This window comes from Saprolegnia diclina, assembly GCF_000281045.1.
Source record: "Saprolegnia diclina VS20 unplaced genomic scaffold supercont1.25, whole genome shotgun sequence".
Taxonomy (NCBI): domain Eukaryota; phylum Oomycota; class Saprolegniomycetes; order Saprolegniales; family Saprolegniaceae; genus Saprolegnia; species Saprolegnia diclina.
This window is the reverse complement of record NW_008246092.1, coordinates 436,596-459,743: the sequence shown is the minus strand read 5'-3', so window position 1 is coordinate 459,743 and position 23,148 is coordinate 436,596. Positions and strand designations below refer to the sequence as shown.

General features: G+C 59.8%; 13 protein-coding genes across 17 annotated transcripts; 5 read left to right on the top strand and 8 right to left on the bottom strand.

Annotated features, from left to right (window-relative positions):
• Window positions 1-20: 20 nt before the first annotated feature.
• Window positions 21-1,050, bottom strand: SDRG_08404 (hypothetical protein; the record flags this gene model as incomplete). Its single annotated transcript, XM_008614291.1, has 5 exons — window positions 21-85; window positions 133-553; window positions 604-772; window positions 813-940; window positions 985-1,050. The coding sequence occupies 5 exons, from the start codon at window positions 1,048-1,050 to the stop codon at window positions 21-23; spliced, it is 849 nt and encodes a 282-aa protein (XP_008612513.1).
• A 21-nt stretch (window positions 1,051-1,071) lies between these two features.
• SDRG_08403 (hypothetical protein) lies at window positions 1,072-2,393 on the bottom strand. The gene is made up of 4 exons (XM_008614290.1): window positions 2,240-2,393; window positions 1,714-2,177; window positions 1,463-1,653; window positions 1,072-1,417 (listed from the first exon to the last, which is right to left on the bottom strand). The coding sequence occupies exons 2-4, from the start codon at window positions 2,116-2,118 to the stop codon at window positions 1,102-1,104; spliced, it is 912 nt and encodes a 303-aa protein (XP_008612512.1). The 5' UTR covers window positions 2,119-2,177; window positions 2,240-2,393; the 3' UTR covers window positions 1,072-1,101.
• Window positions 2,394-2,757: 364 nt separating this feature from the next.
• SDRG_08402 (hypothetical protein) lies at window positions 2,758-4,438 on the top strand (the record flags this gene model as incomplete). Its single annotated transcript, XM_008614289.1, has 7 exons — window positions 2,758-2,838; window positions 2,891-2,975; window positions 3,020-3,181; window positions 3,227-3,388; window positions 3,447-3,518; window positions 3,578-3,900; window positions 3,947-4,438. The coding sequence occupies 7 exons, from the start codon at window positions 2,758-2,760 to the stop codon at window positions 4,436-4,438; spliced, it is 1,377 nt and encodes a 458-aa protein (XP_008612511.1).
• A 42-nt stretch (window positions 4,439-4,480) lies between these two features.
• On the bottom strand, window positions 4,481-5,325 carry SDRG_08401. Of its 2 annotated transcripts, XM_008614287.1 has the most exons (6): window positions 5,170-5,325; window positions 5,075-5,119; window positions 4,948-5,019; window positions 4,824-4,901; window positions 4,621-4,781; window positions 4,494-4,574 (listed from the first exon to the last, which is right to left on the bottom strand). In XM_008614287.1, exons 1-6 carry the CDS (start codon window positions 5,298-5,300, stop codon window positions 4,540-4,542), a joined length of 522 nt encoding a protein of 173 aa, XP_008612509.1. In that variant the 5' UTR covers window positions 5,301-5,325; the 3' UTR covers window positions 4,494-4,539. The 2 variants fall into 2 exon arrangements, with proteins under 2 accessions (XP_008612510.1, XP_008612509.1); XM_008614288.1 differs by having other exon boundaries at window positions 4,481-4,574; window positions 5,075-5,325.
• Window positions 5,326-5,469: 144 nt separating this feature from the next.
• On the bottom strand, window positions 5,470-6,324 carry SDRG_08400 (hypothetical protein; the record flags this gene model as incomplete). Its single annotated transcript, XM_008614286.1, has 2 exons — window positions 5,470-5,819; window positions 5,865-6,324. The coding sequence occupies 2 exons, from the start codon at window positions 6,322-6,324 to the stop codon at window positions 5,470-5,472; spliced, it is 810 nt and encodes a 269-aa protein (XP_008612508.1).
• A 58-nt stretch (window positions 6,325-6,382) lies between these two features.
• SDRG_08399 (hypothetical protein) lies at window positions 6,383-6,679 on the bottom strand (the record flags this gene model as incomplete). Its single annotated transcript, XM_008614285.1, has 1 exon — window positions 6,383-6,679. One exon carries the CDS (start codon window positions 6,677-6,679, stop codon window positions 6,383-6,385), a length of 297 nt encoding a protein of 98 aa, XP_008612507.1.
• Window positions 6,680-6,874: 195 nt separating this feature from the next.
• On the top strand, window positions 6,875-9,438 carry SDRG_08398 (hypothetical protein; the record flags this gene model as incomplete). The annotated part of the gene is made up of 11 exons (XM_008614284.1): window positions 6,875-6,949; window positions 7,002-7,099; window positions 7,148-7,293; window positions 7,335-7,477; window positions 7,539-7,795; window positions 7,839-8,032; window positions 8,075-8,453; window positions 8,502-8,963; window positions 9,008-9,155; window positions 9,201-9,260; window positions 9,307-9,438. 11 exons carry the CDS (start codon window positions 6,875-6,877, stop codon window positions 9,436-9,438), a joined length of 2,094 nt encoding a protein of 697 aa, XP_008612506.1.
• SDRG_08397 (hypothetical protein) lies at window positions 9,413-11,111 on the bottom strand (the record flags this gene model as incomplete). 3 transcript variants are annotated; one of them, XM_008614282.1, is made up of 13 exons in its annotated part: window positions 11,064-11,111; window positions 10,972-11,019; window positions 10,836-10,924; window positions 10,728-10,795; window positions 10,487-10,676; window positions 10,412-10,443; window positions 10,287-10,367; window positions 10,150-10,237; window positions 10,090-10,102; window positions 9,980-10,041; window positions 9,875-9,937; window positions 9,739-9,828; window positions 9,413-9,696 (listed from the first exon to the last, which is right to left on the bottom strand). In XM_008614282.1, the coding sequence occupies exons 1-13, from the start codon at window positions 11,086-11,088 to the stop codon at window positions 9,496-9,498; spliced, it is 1,050 nt and encodes a 349-aa protein (XP_008612504.1). In that variant the 5' UTR covers window positions 11,089-11,111. The 3 variants fall into 3 exon arrangements, with proteins under 3 accessions (XP_008612504.1, XP_008612503.1, XP_008612505.1); XM_008614281.1 differs by having other exon boundaries at window positions 9,980-10,102; XM_008614283.1 differs by lacking the exons at window positions 10,972-11,019; window positions 11,064-11,111 and having other exon boundaries at window positions 9,496-9,696; window positions 10,487-10,795; window positions 10,836-10,964.
• SDRG_08396 (hypothetical protein) lies at window positions 11,095-12,640 on the top strand. The gene is made up of 6 exons (XM_008614280.1): window positions 11,095-11,301; window positions 11,346-11,539; window positions 11,584-11,808; window positions 11,858-11,969; window positions 12,016-12,152; window positions 12,194-12,640. Exons 1-6 carry the CDS (start codon window positions 11,127-11,129, stop codon window positions 12,617-12,619), a joined length of 1,269 nt encoding a protein of 422 aa, XP_008612502.1. The 5' UTR covers window positions 11,095-11,126; the 3' UTR covers window positions 12,620-12,640.
• A 357-nt stretch (window positions 12,641-12,997) lies between these two features.
• On the top strand, window positions 12,998-14,405 carry SDRG_08395 (hypothetical protein; the record flags this gene model as incomplete). Its single annotated transcript, XM_008614279.1, has 5 exons — window positions 12,998-13,381; window positions 13,431-13,566; window positions 13,614-13,906; window positions 13,964-14,323; window positions 14,376-14,405. The coding sequence occupies 5 exons, from the start codon at window positions 12,998-13,000 to the stop codon at window positions 14,403-14,405; spliced, it is 1,203 nt and encodes a 400-aa protein (XP_008612501.1).
• Window positions 14,406-14,413: 8 nt separating this feature from the next.
• On the bottom strand, window positions 14,414-16,846 carry SDRG_08394 (the record flags this gene model as incomplete). Of its 2 annotated transcripts, XM_008614277.1 has the most annotated exons (17): window positions 14,414-14,657; window positions 14,701-14,906; window positions 14,953-15,029; window positions 15,059-15,213; window positions 15,261-15,407; window positions 15,458-15,545; window positions 15,593-15,673; window positions 15,725-15,803; window positions 15,853-15,956; window positions 16,001-16,035; window positions 16,084-16,128; window positions 16,175-16,265; window positions 16,311-16,445; window positions 16,490-16,526; window positions 16,575-16,694; window positions 16,735-16,798; window positions 16,839-16,846. In XM_008614277.1, the coding sequence occupies 17 exons, from the start codon at window positions 16,844-16,846 to the stop codon at window positions 14,414-14,416; spliced, it is 1,716 nt and encodes a 571-aa protein (XP_008612499.1). The 2 variants fall into 2 exon arrangements, with proteins under 2 accessions (XP_008612499.1, XP_008612500.1); XM_008614278.1 differs by lacking the exon at window positions 14,414-14,657 and having other exon boundaries at window positions 14,697-14,864.
• An 87-nt stretch (window positions 16,847-16,933) lies between these two features.
• Window positions 16,934-18,661, bottom strand: SDRG_08393 (hypothetical protein). Its single transcript, XM_008614276.1, has one exon. It carries the CDS (start codon window positions 18,558-18,560, stop codon window positions 16,977-16,979), a length of 1,584 nt encoding a protein of 527 aa, XP_008612498.1. The 5' UTR covers window positions 18,561-18,661; the 3' UTR covers window positions 16,934-16,976.
• A 1,742-nt stretch (window positions 18,662-20,403) lies between these two features.
• Window positions 20,404-23,052, top strand: SDRG_08392 (hypothetical protein; the record flags this gene model as incomplete). Its single annotated transcript, XM_008614275.1, has 7 exons — window positions 20,404-20,946; window positions 20,993-21,729; window positions 21,781-21,858; window positions 21,910-22,279; window positions 22,329-22,541; window positions 22,596-22,979; window positions 23,008-23,052. 7 exons carry the CDS (start codon window positions 20,404-20,406, stop codon window positions 23,050-23,052), a joined length of 2,370 nt encoding a protein of 789 aa, XP_008612497.1.
• Between the last annotated feature and the right edge of the window lie 96 nt (window positions 23,053-23,148).

Sequence of the window (23,148 nt, the reverse complement as noted above, 5' to 3'; positions counted from 1 at the left end):
TGGCTGCAATCTCATATGTATTAGTGCGTCAGCTTGTGTCGCAACGTTGGGAGACACCGGCGCGGGTCCTTGTCGTGGTGCATCGCTACCGTACGCTTAGCCTTCGGCCAAGACAGTACGTGCTATGCGTACCTGTGCTACGAGGCAATGGGGCCAGCGCCTTATGCAACGGGTGCGTCCGCACCCGGAACGAGAGCCGCCGGGTCGACGTCGTGGACGGTAGCCGAGCACGCGGCTCGACCTTGGGCGGTGGCACACTGGCTGGCCGCGTGGCAACGGCGTGGTCGGTGCAAAGAAGGTGGTGCGTCGGCGTGAACATGGCCGACGTCAAGAAGGGTCGGTGGTCGTCGTCTTGGTTGCTGACGACGGTGCACAGCGGCGTGATGGGTGGTGGTACATAGACGGGCGTCGCGCCGACCGTGATTTCCGGCAGCATCTTTGGCAACGGGTGCGAGAACAGCTCGTGCAGTGCCGTCGTCGAGCGTGGAACGAGGAGTGGGATCACGACGGTCTTGGTCGTGGCCTTGATCGACTTGACGCAGCGTGGGGCGGCCTACATCTTTCGCGTGGAGGACGAGGATGGGAAGGTGCAGGATAGACTACCGTGCGCGTGCATACAGGCGGTGGCGGCTCGATCTGCCTATCATGAAGGCGAGCCCAAGCTCCGATGCGTACCGAGAGCGACGACGCTGTGCAGTCGCTGCCTGTGGGGCTGGACGCGATCGTCCAACGCAGCTTGTGCGCTTTGCTCGGGATGCACTGCGCGGCGCGGCTACCAAGCGTGAGGGTCGATCAAGCGTCCGACATATCACCTGTCGAGGACGAGCGTCGAAGGTTCTTCAGGGATGCGCTGCATGCACGCGGGCGACGGTGACACGCGCGCCGAGAGATGGACCATCTCCCACATGTCCCGCGCCACGCGCGTGGCGGCGTGCCGGACCTAGTCGCAGGTGCAGCGTGTAAGGCGGTGGGCAGTCGTGCTACCACGCGCGTCGCCTCGACCGAGCGCAAGACGTCGTCGACGATCGCCAATGCAATGTCGTCCGTCATGCAGAAAAGTCGTTTCAAGACGCAAAATGACAAAACGGCAAAATGGGATGGTTAGATCTTAGGCTCGACGCGGATGCGGAGGTCCGTATGGCAAAGCCCGTGGCCGCGCGTGTGGACCGTGATTGCGCGGACGAGCTGCTTCCGGAGCAGCGGCACGATGAGCGTGAGGAAGCCGTCGCGGACCTCGGGCGGGAGCCGCGGGAGCTCGATCGCGGGTGGGATCGGCTGCAACCGAAACTCGCGGTTCTCGTCAGCCACGTCGACAAGCCACGCGAGCAGCGACGACGCCTTGGTCGGGTTCTGCGTCCACTGCGAGAGGACGTACGCGACCTCGGGCGACTGCAGCGAAAAGTGTGGCGTCGGGAAGCTAGCAACGCGACGATGGATCACTGTGCTCGCATGTGATTCGTACCGTGTGGTTTCTTCCATCCACTCGTGACGTGGCTCTTCTGGAAGAGGCTCGGGCGGCCGGTCGATGACCAGCCGCAGCTCGGCCACTTGGTCTTCAAGCGCGTCAATCTGCTGGACGTAGTCGTCAATGGCCTCGTCCTTGGCCGCCACCGCGCGGCGCAGCAATGTGATCTCATCTTGTTGACGCGCGCACTAGGTATGACGCTATGCTAGCCCAATCGCGCCGTGAAGGTTCTCAGCTATCGTACGTACCTGGGCCTCAAGCTCACTCGCGTGGCGTTGGACGGAAAGATACCGTGCGTCCGTCAGCGCATCGTCTGGTTCTGCTGCCACGTGGCGGGCGGCCCGGAGCCGCTCGGCGAGGCGCCGCAAATCACGCTTCTCTGCCTGGAGGTGCAAGATGAGCTCGTCGCGCGCGAGGGCTTCGGCGCAGAGCTCGGCGACGCGCTCCTCGAGGGCGGCCACGACGCCGTCTTGCACCGACGCTGCCATGTGCTTCTCAGACTCGATACGACAACGGTAAAACCTGCGCAACTTGATTTTCCTTCGACCTGATCTCTGCAGGTCGCCGGTCCGTCGACAGCCAGGCGACGATGGTGACGTCGTTGCCTGCCACCTGCTCGTCGCCCCGTGCACGTACCCTGCGCACCGACGCATGGCGGCGCCTCGGCGCGGCCTGGTCTTGACGCCGTGTCACGGTGATCAAGATCGCCAATCTGTTCGACATTGAAGTTTCTGAGATGGATACCGCAGAGGCAAGAAAGAACGGACGACGCACCTGTGCTCCCAAGTCCAAGCAGCCTCTGCCTCTCGACGTAGCAAAGCGCGTACGTCCCACTACCTATATCGACTAGCGACGTTGCTGGTCGTGCACTGTACGCGTCCTCTCGCGACCTTCTTTCTTTAGTTAGTCGAGATGTACTACGTTTCGATTTGATGTTTGTATACTGACGGCAACGCGGCGAGAGGCCGGGACACATGGTCGTGCAAGCTACTCGCGTAATATAAAACGCATTTCGGTGTATTTTTAACGGGGGCGTTTTGCGTTTTGCATTGTATTTTAATATATTTTAATACCGTGTCCGATGCCGACACATACACTTTGTATGTACATGGGCACCGCGTGCATTAAAATGAAATATAATAAAATAGAGAGGACAGCGGCCGTGCCAATACTATATCAATTTATTGCAACGACGAGACCGTCGAAATCTTTCCGAGAGCATTTGGCGATTTGGCCGACGAGATCCATCCGACAAGACGCAACGCAGGAAGAGCAGCAGTAGCAGCCGCAGCATGAGCCAGATCTTCGTCGTCGACAACCTGCCCGTGGCGGCGGCGACGCACAAGCTGGCGCAGTTCAAGGCCGCGCAGAACGTAATGGCCATCGCGCTGCGTGTCCATGGCTCATCCTCGTCGTGCCATGTAGCTAAAGATTGAGATCGACCTCGTGCGCGACGACGACTCGTCGGACCTAACGACGCCCAGCGCAGGTCAGACGCCAATGGGCACGGGTGCGGCCACATGCGAGAGAGAGCGTGTATAACGGGCGAGGTAGAGATGGAGAAGAAGAAGCGCCGTCGACGCACGGCAGCGCAAATCGACCGCAAATGGACGTGCACGTACTCGGGGTGCTGCAAGGCGTACGGCTCGGAGGGCAGTCTCACGCAACACATGCGGCTAAAGCACCGGAACCTGAGCCTCGCGCAACGCGAACGAGGTACATGCAGGAGCCACAAGGCCATCGTCGTAACGGCGCACGTAGCCAATTTGGTCAATCTCTCGGCCGTCTACTACACGACGGCCGCCAACAACATTGCGATTCGCCCTGCGCTCAACTTTGGGATCGAGAGTGGTCCGTTCTTGTCGCAGCTGACGCCACCCGGGATCGATTCGATCGGGTTCCTCACGAGCCCGGAACATGGCGGTACAGGCCACATAGACTCATCGACCTCGAGAGACGACGACTCATACTGCCCGCGTAGCGCTCTCGTCATCGTCCGACTCGCCGCAAAAGCAGCTCCGGTCGCGGTCCAACTCGATGCCGATCTCGTCTGGTGCGTCGCTTGCTAATCGCGTTCACGCGCTCTACGCGCTCTACTAATGCCACGAGTAGAGTACGACTGCATGACGCCGATGCGTCAAGCAGGCTACCGGCGGCGCACGACGAGCACGACGACGCCGACCAGCAGTCGCGGTGCGCGCCACAAGACCACGACGCCCCGCAACCTCCCGCGCACCAATGTGGTCCGGAAGAAGCGGTCGCAGTCCATGTCGAGCACAACACCGCCGTCGTCGTCGTCGTCGGTGCCACCGATGCTCGGTACGCGCCTGAGCGATTCGAACCTCTCGTCGACGATCGAGGGGCTCTCGCTGTCACCTTCGTACACGTACTTTCAGGCCGCAAGCCCACATGTCGCACCACGCCAGCCCCTTGTCGTACGCCTGAAGCATCAGATGAGCGTCTTATGATATTGCGTGGTAGTACCCGATGCTGGATGCCAACTACGTCTCCATGTACTCGCCCATGTACCCGACCAAGAGCCAGCAGGACGCGGGGCCGTACAGCCTCCTCAACACACTCGACTGGCACAATGCGTCAGCGTCCAAGACCAACCGTCTCGACGACCCGCAGCAGCCCAACGATTTGTGCGTCAAGATGGAGCGTGACGCGACCATGGGCGACAACCAACGCACCCATGATGCTGACGACGACGACGCGATGGTGCTGCAGGCACTGGCCGACTACGAGTCGTCGCCGTGCTCGCCGCCGACGTCACCGGCGCGCACGCTGACGCCGGACAGCGACGACCTCGGCACGATGCCGATTCCGTTCAAACCCATTGTGGAGCCGTGGGCGCCGTCGTCGTTTCCCGAGTTTTTCCTACCCGAAGACTTTTCGCCGTTTGAGACGCTGCCGGAAAGCGTACCCGAGCCGTCGCCCGAGCTCCTTACGATGGCCGACGCGCGCTACTAGCACTGATCGCGATTCGTCCCTGTTTCTCCTACCGTGTATGTATCTGATCACGTTATCTCTGTTTGACTAATTTCTATCAACAATTATATATAAACCGTAATTCATGTAAACGCTTCAATTGTGGTCTCCTCGTCCGCTGTACAAATGGTTGCAGCCAAAGCGGGTTAGGGCAGGACAAGTACCTGGTGCAAGGACCGGATGGGGTTCGTCCCACGATTTCACGGGCTTGCGCACGATCACAAGTGTGTTATTCTGTCCCTTGGCGTCGTGACGCAGCTGCGTCGGCGGGCTCGGCGGTGGCGCCGACCGCTTCGCTGTGTTGTTGCCGTTCTTGATGCCAAAACTAAGATTCCTCTCAGAACCTAGCAGAAGCGACAACGTGTACATGAACGAGTGGATGCTGCCGCCGATGCCGCGGGACGGCGACTTGGGTTCGGCCACGTCGACATCGTGCGGCACATCTCTACGTGGCAGCGTGAGCGGTCAGCATTCGAGTCGCAAAACGTGACTCGTATTCGTTCGAGGCGACGACCGTGACGACCGTCGTGCCGTCCACAGACCCCTTGACGTCTGCCGTCGCTCTACTCATCGTAGCATAGTCGTAGACAATAGTGTTCATCTTTGAGAGGGACGTACTTGGTCTCCAAGCCGGTGCTCTTGAACCCGAGAATGCGATCGAAGCTAAGGATAATCATGGCAAATCGGACGACGCAGAAGGAGCCGGTGGGTACTCTGGGGAGGAGAGGTCGCGGGCGGCGACGCGGGGCGCAACTCGGGCCGACCGCTCGGACTCGCTGCTGTCGTCGCTCATGAGCTTGGAGAGCCGCGGGTGGTCGGTGCCCAGTTGGAGTCGCTGGATCATGGCGATATTGCCGTTTCACCCGGTCTCCGTAGCACCTAGCTGACTGTGTTTTATAGCCGACACTAATTGCTCAATATGACAATGACAAGTGGAGAGGTGTATTGCTAAAGTGGTATTATTAATATTAACGAAGTGTCCTAGACGCGTAGTAGGAATAAATGAGAATGCCTCAGTGCGGGCTCGGCGCTTGGAGAATCGCGCGGCCCATGAAGGCGATTGCGTCCGGGTTCATTGCGTTGCTCTGCAGCGTCAGCAGCACGTTGCCGCTCTTTTGCTCTTCGTGCACTTGGCATGAGTCGCCGCGGCGCGCTGGGCGCGTGCAGCGGGGCGTCGAGCACTTGCGCCCACCGCCATGTGCGATGCAAAAGCCGTTGCCGCGGTCCTTCTTTTCGCAGCCGGGACTTGTGCAGCGGCGAATGCCGCCGTGGAGGTAGCAGAGACCGAGGCGCTGCGTGCCTTTGGTGCATCCCGGCGCCTTGCACTTCTTGCCGCCACCGTGCGCGCGACAGAGACCACCGCCTGCAACATTATGCATACCACGTTCTACGAAGAAGCGTAGATTACCTTGGGAGCTCTTGCCGCAGTTGGGCACGGTGCAGCGGGCGCCGCCGCCGTGCGACTTGCATCGGTTGTTGGACTGCGCCCGGCGCGTGCAGCCAGGCGTAATGCACTGCTTGCACTTCTTGGGTGAGAGTGCATTGGCGTTGTTGGCTTGGACCGTGTTGAGATTCATGGTGGTGTTAACGTTCATGTTGGCGTTGAGGCTCATGTTGGTGTTGAGATTCATGTTGGTGTTGAGGTTCATGTTGGTGTTGAGGTTCATGTTGGTGTTGAGGTTCAGATTGAGGTTGGTGCTGCTACTCATGGGGTTGCTCTGCAGCATCGTGCGCGCCGTCATGGGCGGCATTGGCGGCATCTCGACCTTGATTTGCGGTGGCATGGGGTTGATCTTGACAATGCTCTTGCGTTTCGTGGGCTGCGCAACGAACGACAAGTGGTCGAGCGGAAGCGGTTCGAGCGTCATCATATCGAGTGAATTGCTAAACAACAACATTAAATAACCTTTCCGAGTGCCATCCCGGTTACCGCGGGCGCGGCTTGGGCTCGGGCGAGTAGCACGGCTCAGTGGCAAACACTTGGTCCATTATCGCGTCCGGTAAAAAGTTGAGATTGTCCGTCTGGATCTGAAGTCCGTTGTACGCCGCTGTGGGCGGCGCGCTGGTCGCATCGAGGAACTGGAGGTCCTTCTCGAGCTCGAGCATGTTGGTGGCGTCCATACCGAGGATCGTCTCGACGTTCCAGAGGTCGTCGTCGTCAAGCGAATGGCTGAGCATCGACGCCAGCATCGACTCGGTGAGCTGCAGGCCGCTGAGGTCCATGTTGATGTCGCCAGCAAAGAATCCGAAATGCCACTAGAGTCGTATGTACACTTCGCGCACCACGTGGCGGCGGGTACGACCACCTGGCTGCCAGAAGCCCGCCGCGGCAAGATGGCGCCTCGAAACCGCCACTGCTGGTCACCCGACGCAAACACGAAACTGTCGGCGCCGCCTTTCCCAGAGCCGCCAACGACCATGCAGACGCCGTCCCGGGCTGCGCTCACGCAGCTACAACGCGAGATTGACGTTGCACTGACGGCATCCGAGCAGGTCATCCATCCCGTGCATATACATATAAACAAGAACAACAACTTGTCTGTAGGAGTACTTTGACGATGTCGTGCGTCACAAGTCGGCAGCGTTCGCCAAGGAGATCACCGCCAAGCGGCTGGAAGCGCGACACCTCTCGCGCCCGTCGCGGTACGTTGTAAGACGCTGGTCCGAAGAGAGGTGATAGGATGGTACTAGCACCCGTGCAGTGTGCCCACCGATGAAACGATGGGACAATATCAAGCTGCGAGAAGCAACGCAAGCCGTGTCCGTCGCGACGCCAGCCCCGGAGAAGGTGCTGCGACGTCGTTTCAGCTGCAGCATGCCGAGCTTGCCGTTCACACGTACGCACCGCTTGACGATGGAGAATGGACGTTGCGTGTAGTCGCGAGCTGCGCCGAGCCAATGGCGTTTGAGACTGCCACATCAAGCATCCCACACGATACCGCGCTGAGCATCGACCACCTTCTCACGCGCGAAGTGCACGCGCGCACGCACCGCGCCAAGATGGAGCAGTACATCCGCAAGGTACACGCTGAATACCCTCTATCATTGCAGTCGTATCGCAGAAATGCGTTTCGTCGGCTAGCTCGAACACGAAAATGTGGCCTGGCGCGACAAGTTCAAAGCCGAAGTCGCCAAGACGATGGATGCCGCCGCGCTGCGCGAGACTCATGCGACGACCCAATCAACAATCCAAGAGCTGCGGGACGCCGTGTATGCTGCCGAAGCCCGCAGCTCCGAGCTCGAAGCCCAAGTGCAGGCGTTGACAGCGACCGCGACGGAGCTCTCGATCAACGCCCGTGACATGGCCGTGCAAGTGCTGGACGAGACGCGCCTCTCCAAGTACGCAAGGAGCATCTCGACACGCTGCGATGATGATGCATAGCAACGAATTCGAAGTACGACTGGTGCAAGAGCAAATCACGAGCTCCGAGCTGCGCGAGGTCGTGACGCAGTGCATGGAGAAGATTGCCGACCTCACGTCCAACAACCTTCTTCTAATCGAGAAGGAAGTCGAAGAAATCAAAGCCGCCGAGCCGCCGGAAGGCATGAGCTTCCGCGCCAAAGAGGCACCCCCCCGTACGCCCCCCGAAATCACCACATCTCATTTCCAATACCTAGCCTTTGTGCGCTTCAAGATCACAACGTCGATCGACTACCTCGATGTCGTGCCGTGGCAGCAGTACGCACGCCACTTTCAGACGCTTGTCGCCGGCTCGGACGGTGTCAACTGCGGCATTCCGGCGCTCGCGGTGCCGACAGTCTTTAGCGCACAGTTTTGGTCGCAGCAGAGTACGCCAGCAGTGCACGACCGGTGGTTGGACCAAGTGACAGCGTTCGGCGTCGCCGACAGCGGCCTGCAGCGCTTCGACATTGATCAAGTGCTCGGCCTTATCCACGACATTTGGGTTGACCGCGCTGTCTATACGCTGCAGACCAACACGTTGCGCGTCCCGCGTCAAAGCTTTCCGACGTTCGTTCAGCACTTTTTCCTCAGACGGTAGCGGCTAATTCATCTCTTCTGGACCTTGTAGCGACGATGGGGTAGGTACACGACGTACGCCGAGTCGAAAGCGCAGCTCTACTTGTTCATTCTCGGCATCACCGAGTATCGGGAGAGCCATGGGCGGATCCACGTCATGGGCTGCATCATGGGACTCTCCAACCTTCGCTGCTTTAGCCCCCGCATGGCTGATAGCCTCCTCGCGCTTCTCGTGGGACTCATCCCGCTGCCAACGCTCGCGGGGACGCTGACCTTGCACACGCACAAGCCGCTTCAGTTTGGCTTGAACGTGGTCATTATGGCGCTCAACAACGTGTTTCCGCTGCTAAAAGACCCGAACGACGTACCCAACTACGTCGACCGCGTCGTCATTGGCCCAGAGACACAAGCGAGCATGCGCGAGATGCTGCACGACCAAGACCCAGACATTGCAGACACTCCGTTGGGCACGGCGCGGTCGGTGAGCTCGTCCCGACTCACGAGTCGCCACTTGCCCCGCAGTAAACGGTATTGACCAATGCTCGTTATATCCGTGAGCTCAAGCCAAGTAGGTGGACCATGCTGACGCTTGAAGGCGTCTTGGGCATTGCCATGCACGTCTGGAACACGCAAGCCGCGAGAGACCTCGAGGCGATCACGGTCAAGCTCAAGCGCGACGCCCCGATCGACGGCATCGAGTACAGAGAGTTCAAGGCGCTGGTGCGTGGCTGAGAAGCCTCCATCAAGGGGACTACTACTGCGTAGGTGGCCAAGTACTTTACATACGAATTCGTCGAGCAAGACGTACTCGAAATGTACCAGAAGGTGCCGGGTATACGCCGCATCGAACGCGGCTCAAGTGCGCGCGTAGGCGTACGAGTTTGAGCTAAACGCAGAGGGTGTCAAGTACCTCCCAAACGTCAAGCTCGAGAGCTTGGTGCGCATGCTCTGTGCCAAGGGTGTACCGAAACCGGACGCCCGCACCAAGAAAGGACGCCATTAACATAGGTTAAATCATCGAACCCAGCAACAAAATTGAACTATTGCACGAGGTCCTACACTAGTGCCCGATCGTTACTATGTGCTTGATTGTCTTTTTGTTCTTGATGTGTTTTGCGGTCTTGTCGAGCACATGGGTGGGCGGCAAGGCTCGCAGGCGTGGCGCCATAAACATCGAGAAGTGCTGCTGCTGCCCGAGGACACTTCCCGGCCGACATAGCCGACACCACGCAATGGCTTCGGGCGCCGTAAAGCCATACCGCTACATCGCTCATTGAGCTCATTTCAGCCGCCATTTTCGTACGTAAATCAGGTAAGCGGCGATCGTCGTGCCCGTGCGGCCGAGACCGCCTTCGCAGTGCACGGCCAAAGCGCCCTTTTCACGGTCACAGATCTACCCTGGCATGTTCAAATGCTGCTCGATAGAGTTCAAATCGCACCGAAAAGAAAGTCGTCAGCGACTCCTCGGACGGCGTGCCACCATCGGCGTACGGCATCTCCACCTACGCCGCTAGTTGGCGCCCAAGCGGTGGCTACTAGCGTACGTGTCGCAAGCCGACGGCCACGATCTTGCGCGCGTCGTAGCCAGTAGCGTCGTTGAGGCGCACTACTCCAAACAGCGTGGCCCTTGGGTACTTCGTTATGACTACGATACCGACACACGACACCTAGCACCACACGATAAAAATGACGCGTTACGCCATGCGAGACGGACACCAAGAGCCTTGAGCTTCAGCGCAACGTCGTCGACGCGCTGCGGAAACCTTGTTCGATCGCTACCAGCGGGCTGCGACGTTGGTCCGCTGGGCGAGCACATATAAGCCCATATCATGAGTGGGCAGAGCGTCGTACGGGAGCGCGACCAGCTTCTGTGGTACGATCCAATGCATGTCGTTCTCGGCAGCCATCGCCTCGTAGCCGTCAACGTCGAACCTACACCGCATCATCGATTTGCCTCTCATCTTGCAACAGCGCACGTGTCGAGCGCGAAGAAGTTGAGCGCGACGGCCTACAAATGCCTTTAACGTTGTTGCATCTTGCGTAGCGCTAGCCTTGTGCATTGCCGCCGCGCAGTCGACGATCGAGAGCCCAAACGTGCAAATGCCGTACGCGGCATCCCGGAAAGGCGGCAGCTGCTTGGTTTCAAATGGCGCCATGGCTTCTGCTGGCGAGAGGCGGCGAAGGACGACGCGGTAGAGCACGAGGAGGGCAATCGCGTTCGCTTGGCGCTGCGGGTGGGCCCTACAGCGCGTGTCTCGTGTCTCGGTACGGGACCTTGGCATCGGCACACACGTCGAGTAGCAGATCACGCGCGTGTAGCTCTTTGCCGTGGTTTGCAACGAGCGGAGGAACCGCACCACCTAGCCATCGTGAGAGCGTAAGCAATGGAGTAAGGCATACTTGGCCGAGCGGCAGGGGGCCAAAGTCCGCAAAGAACCTCGCGTATACAAGGTCGTCCGTCTCGAGGAAGACGAGCGTCGTGTTTGGCTCTACGCATCGCGACCAGAAGCAATGCCCAAGTGACAGCATTCCGCACCAGGTACGAGTGGTCCATCGTCCGGCGACCACTCGACGTAGACGATGCCTACACCGCCACCATGATGTACGTGTCGCTGCTGGCGAGCTTACTGGTGTCGACGACCACGGACTGCATCCGCCAAAAATGACACAAAGCCAAAAAAAGATTTCCAAATGTGCTACACGCGCCAAGCCCGCGGCCAGGACGGCGCCGACCTCTCGTTCGACGTACTTCTGAACGACCAAGACTACGCACTCCTCGTGCAGCGCGTCGCCGACGACCCAAACAACGTCGGTCTCGCGATCGCTGGCTTTATCGCAATGCAACGCGCCGTGACCGAAGCCAAAGGTCCTTCATTGTGCTGCCTTTCGCGCCTGTTTCACGCTGTGTAGATGCGGAAGCGACGGCCAAGCGCCTCGGGTCAGCTGGTGCGTGTGCGTTGGCGCTGCAGATCTTGCGCGCGCTTGAGCCGCTCGAAGAGGTCCAGTTCTTTGGCTGCCAAGCGCTGCGGGCCCTGAGCGCGTCGCCCCGCAACATTTTTCGCCTCGAGGCGTTGCGTGTCGCCGACCATCTGCACGCTCTCCTCGTACGCCCAAATTGTAAATGCAGTAGCGAGTCGCGAGCTCGTAGGTGGCCTACCCCGCCAGTGCGCGGGTCGTCGGCGAGGTCCACTGGACGCTGGATGTGCTTTTGACGGCGAGCGAGCCGCTCGCATTGCGGTGGTATACGACCTTGGATGGCATCCCGCTGCAGCTTTCCGTGCTTACTCGGTACATGGACGAGCCACTCGCGCAGAGCCATGGCTGCCGTGTCTTTGGCGCGATCGCACGGCGTTTCAAGCACCGGCTAAGCACGGTGTCGCAGCTGTCTTCTCTACGCCGTGGCGCTCATATGCATACGCTAGGAGCATGTTGCCGACATGGGCAATCACGCAGTAAGTGCGGTCGTGACCCACGTTGCGTCACACGAGGTGGTCACCGCGGGCGTCGCTTTTATTGAGCTGGTGTGCGACAAAGGTGGGAGCACTTGTCGTCGACGTTGACGTCGTCGAACGTGGCGCAGATGCTAGACTCTTCTTTCAAGACGCAGCGTGGTTCCGCACGGTCTTTGCAACCCACTTGAAGCAGCCATGCGTGCTTGCCGAGGTGACGCACCTTTACCGCACGCTGTGCCACGCGTCGCCGGCCTTAGCTTGCGAGGTCTGCTGCGTTGCGGTTCGAGGAGGTTGACTGGACGATAGCTGGCCATCGCGGGCGGCTGGTCCTGTGTCCAAGACGCCCTGCGCTGGTACCACGATTCGGACGCACCGATGACGTTTGATCTTCTTCGACTCGTGCACCATCTCGTCGACCGACTTTCCCTCGACGACAAGGTACTTCATATCTACACGGTCGATGACTTGTTGATATGGCAGGTATCCGCTGTTTGTGACGACGGACTGGCTATGCTGCAGCTCGTTTTGGCCTGCCACAACGAGTACGAAGACCACGAAGGACTGCAAGTTGAAGTGTGCTGCATCTTGCGCCACTACGCGGCGTGTTCGGAGCGAGACACGTGGGCGACGCCGGCGCTCGCCATGTCGCTCCGCCACGTCATGCGACTGCACCCGACGTCGGCGACGTTGCAGCGCGACGCAAGCGACGCACTCGAACGGCTCGGCCTGTAATACTATGGTTTTGAGTCTCGTTTTGAGCTTTCTCGGGTCTGCCATTCCAATTGTTCGTGTACGACAAAGGGCAAACTCAACGTGCAATCTCAATTGAAAAGGGCAAGCTCATCAATATAGCAATAAATCGATGGGAGGGTGCAGCTTCAACGCAGAACGCTGCGGCTACTGCAACGAAGCGGGCGTAATCATCGTCTGTAGTACTCGGAGCGAACGGGCGCGCAGGGGCATATACAGGCGCCAAGTTGGTTGACCGCCATAGCCATGCACCAAATTTGCGTGTTGGCGAAACACAAGATCTTAGTGGGATACAAACACCAAGATACGCACTCAGAATGTGTTCTTCGATCGCCAGACACGCAGCGTCACAACGCGTTCATGGGTCGCATTCACAACATATCCTTAACTCTCCGTTGCATCCTCTACCGGAGTCGATTCATGGCCGCCCACTTGGCCTCGAGTCTCATGCAGTACGGCGCGACGTCCAAATTTGGGTTCCTCGTCAACTCGATATCCGGATCGTCGACTCAAAATCTTTCGTCGCTTCGCCAGATCTGGTCCAAGATGGTCGACGGACGCGTGCACATCGTTGTCGTCGGCGCCGGCCGCATGGGGCAGATCCGCCTCCAAGGCCTCATGGCCAACCCGCGCATGAAGGTCGCGTACGTCGTCGACGCCAACCTCGCGCAGGCCGAGACGCTCGCCGAGCGCTGCCACGCGACCGCCGTCGCCACGCTCCCCGAGGCGCTCGCCGACCCGGCGGTGCGCATGCCACACACACATGTCCGCGCTCATGCTGCCGCACGCGTAGGTGGCGGCGGTCTGGATCTCTACGCCCACGTTTACGCACTTGGACTTGATCGAGCTTGCGGCGAGCGCGGGCAAGGCCATTGCCGTCGAGAAGCCCGTCGCCGGGTCGCTGGAAGAGATCGACAAAGCGTACAAAGGTACGCACGTCCATATGCACGCTCGTCCCATCGGCGGCGGTGTGTAGTCTGCGAGACGCACGACGTGCCGCTTTTCTGCTCGTTCCAACGGCGCTTTGACCCGAACTACGTTGCCTTGTACGAAGCCGTCCAGGCCAACGCGATCGGACCCGTCCAGTCGATCCAGACGGTCTTCCGGGACCACCCGTGCCCGCCCATTGCCTTTTTAAAGGGCGGCGGCGACCCGTTCCACGACCTCGCGGTGCACGACATTGACTTTGTGTGCTCGCTCCAGCACGAGTACCCGACGCGCGTCGTCGCGCACGGCACGAGCTTGAGCCCCGAGCTCCAAGTCATCAACGTAAAGCATGCTCCTCAATGGTTTGGCGCGATCCAAGGACATTCTGTACCTGTATAGGTCATGGACAAGGCGTCGGTCTGGCTCGAATTTCCATCCGGTGCGATCTGCACCATGGACTTGAGCCGCCACGCGGCGTACGGCTACGACCAGCGCATCGAGGTCTTTGGCGCGGACGGCATGCTCGAAGTCCAAAACATCCACAAGACGTCGCTCCGCGCGTCGACGAGCGCCGGCGTCCACAGCGACGTGTACCAGCACTCTTTCCCGCAGCGGTTCCGTGATGCGTACCTCGCCGAAGTCGACCATTTTGCCGAAATCGTGCTCGACAAGGCCACGCCACGCGTCTCGTGGACAGAAGCGCGCAATGCAACCATCATTGCCGAAGCGTGCCGCATCTCGGCCGTCGAACACCGATCGGTATCGATTATTTTGTATTTTGCGGTTGAGATTGAGATTGAGATTGTTGTAGGTCGACGTGACGTATGGTCCGAGTGCGTAGCAAGAAGATCAGTACGTGGTTTTGTGCTGCTTCATCGCGAAATGCAGCTTCTTGGACCACGTCATGTTGGCCTTGTTCGAGTCGGCGCGCAGCAGATACACGCGCTGCTCGTGCTGGACGAACACCACCGTCGAGTGCTTGGCCGTGTGTTTGGTCAGGTTGGCCGCGTGGTGCGGCGTCACGGTGAGCAGCTGCACTTCGCTCGCATGCATCATCTTGAGCGTCTCGAACGCGAGCGTGAGCCCGTAGTGCCTATACGACTGGGTGGCCGCCTCTGCGCTCCCGTCGTTTCTACCGGTAGATGCGAAAGATGCCGTCGGCGAGCACACACCAGCGGCTGTTGCCCTTGGCCGAGTCGATCGAGTTGATCGACTGCATGTAGCCGCAGTTGGCGACCGGGTCCGCAAACTGCTTGATGTGCACCGACAGCGTGAGCTCGCGCGTAATCGAGCCAATGTCCTGGATGCGCATGAGCTTGTTGTGCCCAGCCTTGGGGATGACCTAGTCACGTCGATGCATCTACTACATCCATATCGACATTTCGTACTTCGAGTTCGGGCCGGATCAGAAGCTCGAGGTTGGCGCCATACCGCCAGATCTCCGTACCGCTCATGCGCACCATGCCTATCGCGGACTTCTATGCAAATCGAGACGTGGGAGATGCGTGCCTTGGCCCAGGAAAAAGTTGTTGGGGCCGTTCTTGCTCAGCACCGTAAAGCACATGGTGACGTTCCCGTCGACGCCGGGCACGAAAATGGCTTCGTTCCACGCCACTTCGTTCGAACCGCGCTGGATCGCGCTCTCAAAGCTAGGGTTAGGGTTAGGGTAGGGTTGCGGTGGTAGCGCGACCAAAACTGCTGGGCTTCGTCGTCGTGCTCAGCGACAATGTGGAACACCACGAACGGGTTGCAGAGAAAGCCGTTCGGAAGGCGCGTCTCCGTACACGCGTCGTCGTCCCCGGTCGTCGAGCGCGGCGACTTGGCCGATGCATCGCCCTCGGCCCTTTCCAATGCAAATATCAAGCAGTATTTCGAACTACAGTGTCTACATACCCGAGACCATGGAGGCTCATTAGGTTGACCACGTACGGGCGAATGCGCAGGCGCTGCATCGCGTTAAAGGCTCGGCGCGCGAGCTTGCCTGGGCATTTTGACATATCGGTATATCGATTTGCATCGCAAGTCGACCTCGAATGTGAGCTTGGATGCGCACTGCACACTCCTTCTTGCGCACGAAGAGTCGTGCTTCTTTCGACATGCGCGCGTAGCCTACTCCCGTCGTTGGTGGTGGACACAAGAGCGACGACATGATAGTCCGACCGGTGATGAGCCGCGCGCACGCCATTTCCTTTTGCAGCTTTCGGTTGTGCCGATAGCGCGTTGTTTGGGCCTCGTGCTCCTACGACCAGCGTTAACGCCGACGCGCCGTCGAGCTGGCCAGGTATTACGTCTTGCAAGTCTTCTTCGCAGTAGGTGCATATCCACTTGGTCTTGTCGTCGCCTTGGACCTCAAAGCTCACGGGGCCGCGCCTCGCGAGTCCCTTCCACGCCTCTGCGGTAGCATGAGTAGGACGTCGCAGGATCCATACACCGCACCGAGATAGCACGCGGTGTGCGCAACGACGTTGCACCTACCGAGTTTGGATCAGGTCTCTTTCTTGTCGTCCGGGACAAATTACATGACGCAAGCGAGTTCGCCGCCCGTTTGCGAGCAGTACTCGCACCTGCCCTTGGCGTCAGCCGCGAGAGAAGACGGAAAAGAAGGCGCACCGCGAGTTGTGCAAGGACGAGGCGAACGCGAGTCGAGAAATGCGCACCTGCGCCAGCGCGTCCGTGGTCGCCTCCAGATCGCCCTTGAGCGCTACGCGCTCGAGTGCCATCGATCGTCTAGCGATCGACCACGTACCCGAGAAGCGGCCACCGGTTCGCGTGTGCCGCGTGAGCGCGAGGACGGCGTCGCGCCGGAGGCTGTTGGCATCGGCGCGTAGCTTGGGCAGTGGGTCCACGAGGGTGTAGCGCTTCCGCGGCCGTCGAAAAGCGTCTGCAGTGCGTGAAACCACAGACTTGGTGACGAGACCAACGCACCGATCGACTCGAACTTGTCCAGCAGCGGCGCCAGACTCTACGCCACTGGGTTGAGCAAACCAAATCCACGAGGTACACGTCGTGCCTTCGTCACAAAGGTCGTGCGGATCATGCCGTTGTAGCACTGCGTGTAGTGCGACGCGCGGTGTCGCTCGAGGTTGGTGAGTGTCACGGCGCTCGCGTCGGTCTCGTCGACGTCGCGGCCCTACGCGCCGTGATGATGAGCGTAAGCTGCCAGCGCATACGTGCCGGTGGCAGGTGCGACGACCCTTCCGCGCTCTGGAGACTCGGGAGCGACGCGGTCGCTCGCTGCATGGACCGCCTTTCCCAAGGTCAATGCTATTTATACGGAAGCATCCTCGAACGACCAGCGACGCTTCGCTATATCGCAGCACATACGTTGAACTATTGCATGTGGCAAGACATAGAACACGACGACGAACAGTAAATATAAACGTATGCATTTTCCATTAATCGACGAGTCTGTTTAAAAGATGTTGCGGGGCGTCGTGATGGGCGAGAACTCGGGTGTCGTCTGCACTGCGACCGGCACCGCCTGCTTGCGCTTGTACACGAGGAGGGCGACGGCCACGACAGCACCGACACCGACACCGGCGCCAATGCCAATGCCAGTTCCGTTGCTCGTTGCCGGCGTGATTTGAACCGACGTGGCCGATTCCGAGAGGGTTTGCGCCGACGTGGTGGCGACGTCCGAGGGGCACGTCGCCTGCGACGACACGACGGCCTGCGAGCTCTGGAGAGAGAGGTCGAGCGGGAGCGCGTAGACGTTCGAGCTCGACGTGAGGTACATGTAGCCCTTGCTGAAAGCGAGGTTGCGCAGCTCGGACGTGCCCTGGAGGCGGCCGAGGTACGTGCCGTTGGACGACGCAATGTAAATGTTGCGGCACATGGCCATGTACACATAGCCCTGATCGTCGACCTTGAGGCCGGTCGGGTACGTGCGGGCGCACTCGGCGGCCTTGGCGTCGGCGACGTACGGCGTGAGGTCAAAGAAGCGGCGCGAGCACACGGGCGTGCCGTCGTTGCCGAGCGTGTACGACTTGACAAACGGGTCGTTGACGTCGGCGTTCGCCACATAGAGCGTGTCTTCGCGCGGCGAGAACGCAATGCTCTTCGGGCGCGAGAGACCGCAGTCGAGGAGCTTGACGGCGCCGTTTGCAGGGCGGAGGTAGACGCCGTTGAAGGGCAACTCACGCTTGGCATCCAGTACCGAGATGTTGGCCGAGAGGAGCTCGCTCTGGGTTGCGGCCAGACCAAACGGCGAATCCGTGAAGTACAGGTTGCCCGTCGACGTGAACGTCGTGTCGCTCGGGCCGTTGAAGCGCTTGCCGCGGTAGCGGACGATCCAGTCGACGACGCGGCTCTGGCAGGTGCCGCTGCTGTCCGTGGTCTTGACGAGGCGGCCAATCGTGCGGCCACCGGTGCGGGCGACGACCGTGTCCTTGGTCTTCGGGTTGATTGCGAGACCACCGCAGCCCGGCGTGTACGACTTGGCGCAGCCATTCGGGCTGTTCTGCGGGTTGCAGCCGACCTGAGTCGCCAGCGTCTCCGACTTGACAATGTACTTGCCGCACTGGCCTTGGGCCGACGACGCGAGGAGCGGGTTGTACACGGGGGTTGTCGTGCTCTGAGGCTGGTACGAGTGGTACGACTGGATCGAGTTGGACGTGCCGTGGCAGAAGAGCATCTGCATCGTGTAATCGCGGTCCTGGCTGTCGAGGCGGCGGTTCGACGTCTTCTGGCCCGACGAGTCTTCGTTGACAACCAAGCCATCGTTCACGTCAAGGTTGGCAACCGTGTGGTCGGGCGCCGGCGTCGCCTTGTTCTTGTTCTTGAGCAGTTCAAAGAGGTTGGTACTCTTGGTCGGCGCCGACGTCGCGTTGGTCGTCGGCTCGGGCGAGATCGTAAGTGGGTTGGCCGCCGTGTTGATGAGCACGCGGGGCAGGCCGCTGCTGCCGGCCGCAAAGAAGGCGCTGAGGCCAAACTGCGCGTCGGCCATCGAGGCCATCGAGGCGAGGACGGCGCCAATCGTGATCGCTTGCACCTTCATCCTGTAGCTGCTCGGGTGCGAAAATCCAAATGAGTTGACCCAGCGCCCGCTTGCCGGCAGAACTGGCCAGTTCCAGCGTGCGTATTTAATGCCCGCGATCAATTGTACATACAAATGTCAAGTGTGCTGCTGCGAAAGGCGAAAAATTACGCTTTGGGTGAGCAACCCGCTGGATCGTGCGACGAGGGGGGGGGCCTCGCTTTTCGGCTCGGCAAAGCACTGCATTTTTGTATTGCCTTTGTTTTGGGTAGGGCTACGGGGTCTGTAGAGTGGGACACGCCCATTCCACCTGGCCACAGCATACAAACCTCAAGCTTCTTTACAGCGGTACGCGGCCAAGAAATTTGGCGGCCAAGCCACTTGCTCGGGATTGCAAGGACCAACGTGTGCAAGCGATTCGTCTGCGCTCATTTGTGTAACTTTCATGGGCGAGTTGGGACTCTCTGGTTTGATACGAGCTTGGGTTGAGCTGCCAGAGGAGCAGTTGGCGCAGAGAGCGCCGCCAGAGAGATTGAGATTGGTGCGGGCCGTTGCGTGGCGTTGTTGTGACGATAGCCATATATTCTGCGATTTTGAAGGTTGTGAACCTTGGGCCTTGCCAACCTTTCTGCCAATCCTACCTGCAACGGTCCATATTTGCGCTTAAATTTCTGCGTCGACGCGAAACAAAGTTGCAAGGGCCAAAACGCTCCTTCGATATCGTTGTCCGAATCGTACTGTGTACGGCTTGAAGCTCGTTCATGGAAACGCCAGCGGTGATCTTGAAGGCCTCAAAGATGAGCGCCGTATACCGTGTATGAAAAGTCGGTGGTCCAGTCACGTCGTGGCCAAAGAGAGGCCAAGAAGATCCACTGGCATATCAGTCCAGCTACCATGAATAGTAACGTTCATATGAAATGACTCGCGTTGGCGCTGGTGGTGGCCTCGCCACCCACGTGCCTCTATGTGCGCGTACACATGCAGTCTCGCAAGGAATAGAACCGCGCTCGGGTCTGATCGCGGGCTTCGATTGGCGTCGCGCCAAAGTCAGCAGCCTTCCGAGAACCGCGGCCAGCGTTCGGTCCCGCGTGCATGCATACAAATAGCAAGCTTCGCGGCTGGGACACATGTGATATGTCCGGATACGGCGACACGGATCGTCATGTACGGTACGACATGTACGCCGTACCGTACGTTCAGATGATTGCTCGAACGCAGCCTCGCTGGCCATGCCGTCGAGCCAAGCTTAGCTACACTTGGGATGACATGGGTATTGGGACGCGCCAACGAGGTGATATGATCGTCGGTACTCGTGGTGTCAGCGCTGTGCCGACAAGTACGGTACATGCCGGTATAGAGCCGACAGCGCTCGGTGCACCGAGTTGGAGCACGTCATCGGTCGTTGTAGCGCTAGAGCCCGACACCATAGGCATCCAGAAGCAGCGCTGTCGACATCCGTCGCGCCACGCTTCGTTGGTCCTTGGAATCCGGTGCTGCGCCCGCCTAAGTCTGAGGATGTGATTGTGCAGATCGCTCTCATCATCTGCCTCCATGCTGGCGCCTCGAGTCTACAAGATCAGGATCCGCTCACGTCACCAGCGAGGTCCACGTGCCTACAGTGAGAGGCGTAGGACGTCGACGCCCGCTTCAATCGACAAAGACGATCTGTGGATGCGCCGCTCCCAATACACAAGACAACGGCGTCGGTCGATGCGTGTCAAAATGCAGCAATAATCTGGTCCGTCGTACAGCTGTACGGGAGATGTACGCTCCAGCTGGCTCCGAAGCACGCGGCTGATGGTTGTCTCCAGCGCCAGCGCGAGCTTTGCCTCTTGACACTACCTATTCCGTCCCAGCATCCGCCATGCGCGTACTGGGCTTGCCGAAGAAGCTCTTTGGCGACAGCTCGTCGTCGGCCGCGCCCGGCCCTCGCGCCTCGTCGCCAGCGTCGCCGCTGCGCCTCGTCATGCCCGCCATCTCGCCTGTCGCGGCCGCGACGTTTCCGTCGGCCGACCAACGCGCGCAGCTGCAGACCATGGGCAAGCAGTCGTGCACGTCGCTGAAGCGCCTCGCCTTCTCCATGGCCACGGTGCGCGAGTCGTGGGAGCGCCTCGAGACCGACAACAACATGGAGATGTTCTACCTCAAAGACACCGACGACCACGATGGCACCATGCACGTGTGTGGCCTTGCCCACGTCCATGCCACCATGACCGACTTTGCCGCCGCGATGCAGCTGCCACCGTCCAAAGCCTATGGTGCGTCAACATGCAGCGGGCCACCGTCGCTCGCCGACGACATCTTGGCTTGCGAGTCGCTCGTGTCTGTGGACGACAAGACATCCATCCAATGGCTCGCCATGAAGAGCGCGGACGGTATGCTCCACCGCGACTTTGTCGTGCTCCAGGTAGACAAAATTGTACATAATTGGTCGTACTCAATGCGACGGCTAGCGCTCGGATACCTTTACGGACGGCGACGGCGTCCGCGGCCACATCATCTCAATGCACTCGATGGACTTTCCGGGCGCACCACCGCAGTTTGACCAAGTCGGCGTCATGAAGCCCCCGAAAGCGTACCGCTTTGTGCGTGGCGGCATGTACCGGTCGGGCTTTGTGATCCTCGAAGACGCCAGTCGCCCGGGTGTCCTCGACGTCTTGGCCCTTTTCAAAGTGGACTTCAAGGGCGACAAGCAGCTCAAGCACGTGCGGTCGACCCTCGTCCAGTGGTTTCACTTTCTTGGCGACCTCAACCAGTACTACTTGAGCGCCAAGCTGCACGCCAAAGGCGCGCCGCGCATTCGCCACGCGCCTGCGTCCAGCGCCAAGTCGAAAGCGCGTCGCTGCGAGTCGTGCGCCCAGCCGTTCAAGTTCCAGCTCCAGTTCCGAGCACCCGTGCGCGACCAGTGCCTCATGTGCGGTGCGATCATCTGCGGCGCGTGCAAGATCGACTACAAAGCCAAAGACGCAGCTGCCGTCGTCCAAGTGTTCTGCATCCCGTGCCTCGACAAGTGGAACCCGGACCCGACGACAAGTATCAAGTTGATTCAACCGACAAACCTCCCGGGCCAGACGCCCAGTCCCGTGCTCGCGCCTGTGACGCCCGAGCCCGAACCCGAGCTCGCGTCGCCGGCCGACAAGACCAAAGCCCCGCACAACCTCCTCGGCCTTGGCAGCGAACCTGTGCTCCGGTATGTGTCTCGGGATTTCCGGCGCCGTGCATGACACGGCATATATTGTAGCTCAGAAATGGAGAACCCACCGCCCGTGCCCCGTCGGCGCAGTGTCGGCCAAGACAACAAGGACACCAAGGACGATTGGTACACTGTGATGGAGTGAAATTAGGTGTGTTCTTAGCGCTGACACCCTAGGCCTGCCGTGCGGTACGAGCGCAGCTGCTCCGTGCCCGACCCAGTGCACAAGAGCATCGCGGCGATGGAGACGGTGCACCTCGACTCGCTCGACTACCGCGTCTCGCTCTACGGCCGGTTCTCGATCTCAACGGCGTCCAAGGCCGACCTGGAAGCGCGGCTCGAGTGGATCACGGCGAGTTCCCAAGCGATGGACGCGACAGTGACGCAGCTGACGCGGGATGGGAAGCTCCGGCGTGCAATGCAAGTCATGCAGGAGAAGAAGACCCTCCGCGACGAAGCCATCCAAGTGCAAGCAGCGCTTGACGCGATGCACGAGACGTCGGGCGACTCGCTCGAAGCTCAAATCAGCCGCCTCCAAGCCGCTCTGGTCCGTGCACTCCTCTAATGACAACGTATACAAATATCTCGTTTCTTAGAGCGAAGTGGTGCTCGATGGCGCGTCGTCCGACCTCCGCGCCAAGCGCGAACGCCTCCTGCGCCGCGCCAACCTCAAGGCGGAGCTCAAAGCCGCCCAAGACGCCCTTCAGAAAAGGACGGCTGCCAACCGCCGCGAACAGAACGGGTCGCTGCTGTTCAATCCCGACATTTTCGTCCTCGACGGTCAAATGGATGTGCTGCGCGGCGAACTGGTATGCTGCGTCTTCGTCTTACTATTGAGGATCGACAACTGACGATGTATGTAGCATCATTGCGTCATGCAAATCTCGGCGGCGCAAAAGCGGGGCGATGCCGAGGCCGTGACAACGCTCACGACGCAGCGACTTGAGATCAAAGAACACATGGCGACGATCCAAGACCAGCTTGTGCAGCTCGGCGCGCCGTCTGTGGGCAACCGTAGCTCGATTGCTGGTCGGCGGTCGACGATCGTCCTTGGCGATGAAGAATCCAAGCCGTGCCACGACCACGAGCCGACGCCGTCCGTCGAAGCTCCCCGGCGACCCGATATCGTCGTCCTCGATGATGCAATGCTGCTTGAAGATGACCAAGCCCAAGACGAGAATGATGAGGCTCACGACGAGGACGACGCCCAAGACGACACCCCAGACAACGTCCAAGTCGAAGACAAGGTCGAAGTCGCAGTCACAGGGGCTCCAGACGACGTGTCTGAGGCGTGTGCCATGGAACACGACGTCGAATTGATCATGGTGGCAGATCCAATCGAGACCGCAGCACCGGCGTCGCCGCACGGAGTGCACCAACCGTGTGTGGAGCTCTACGATGACGATGATGACGATG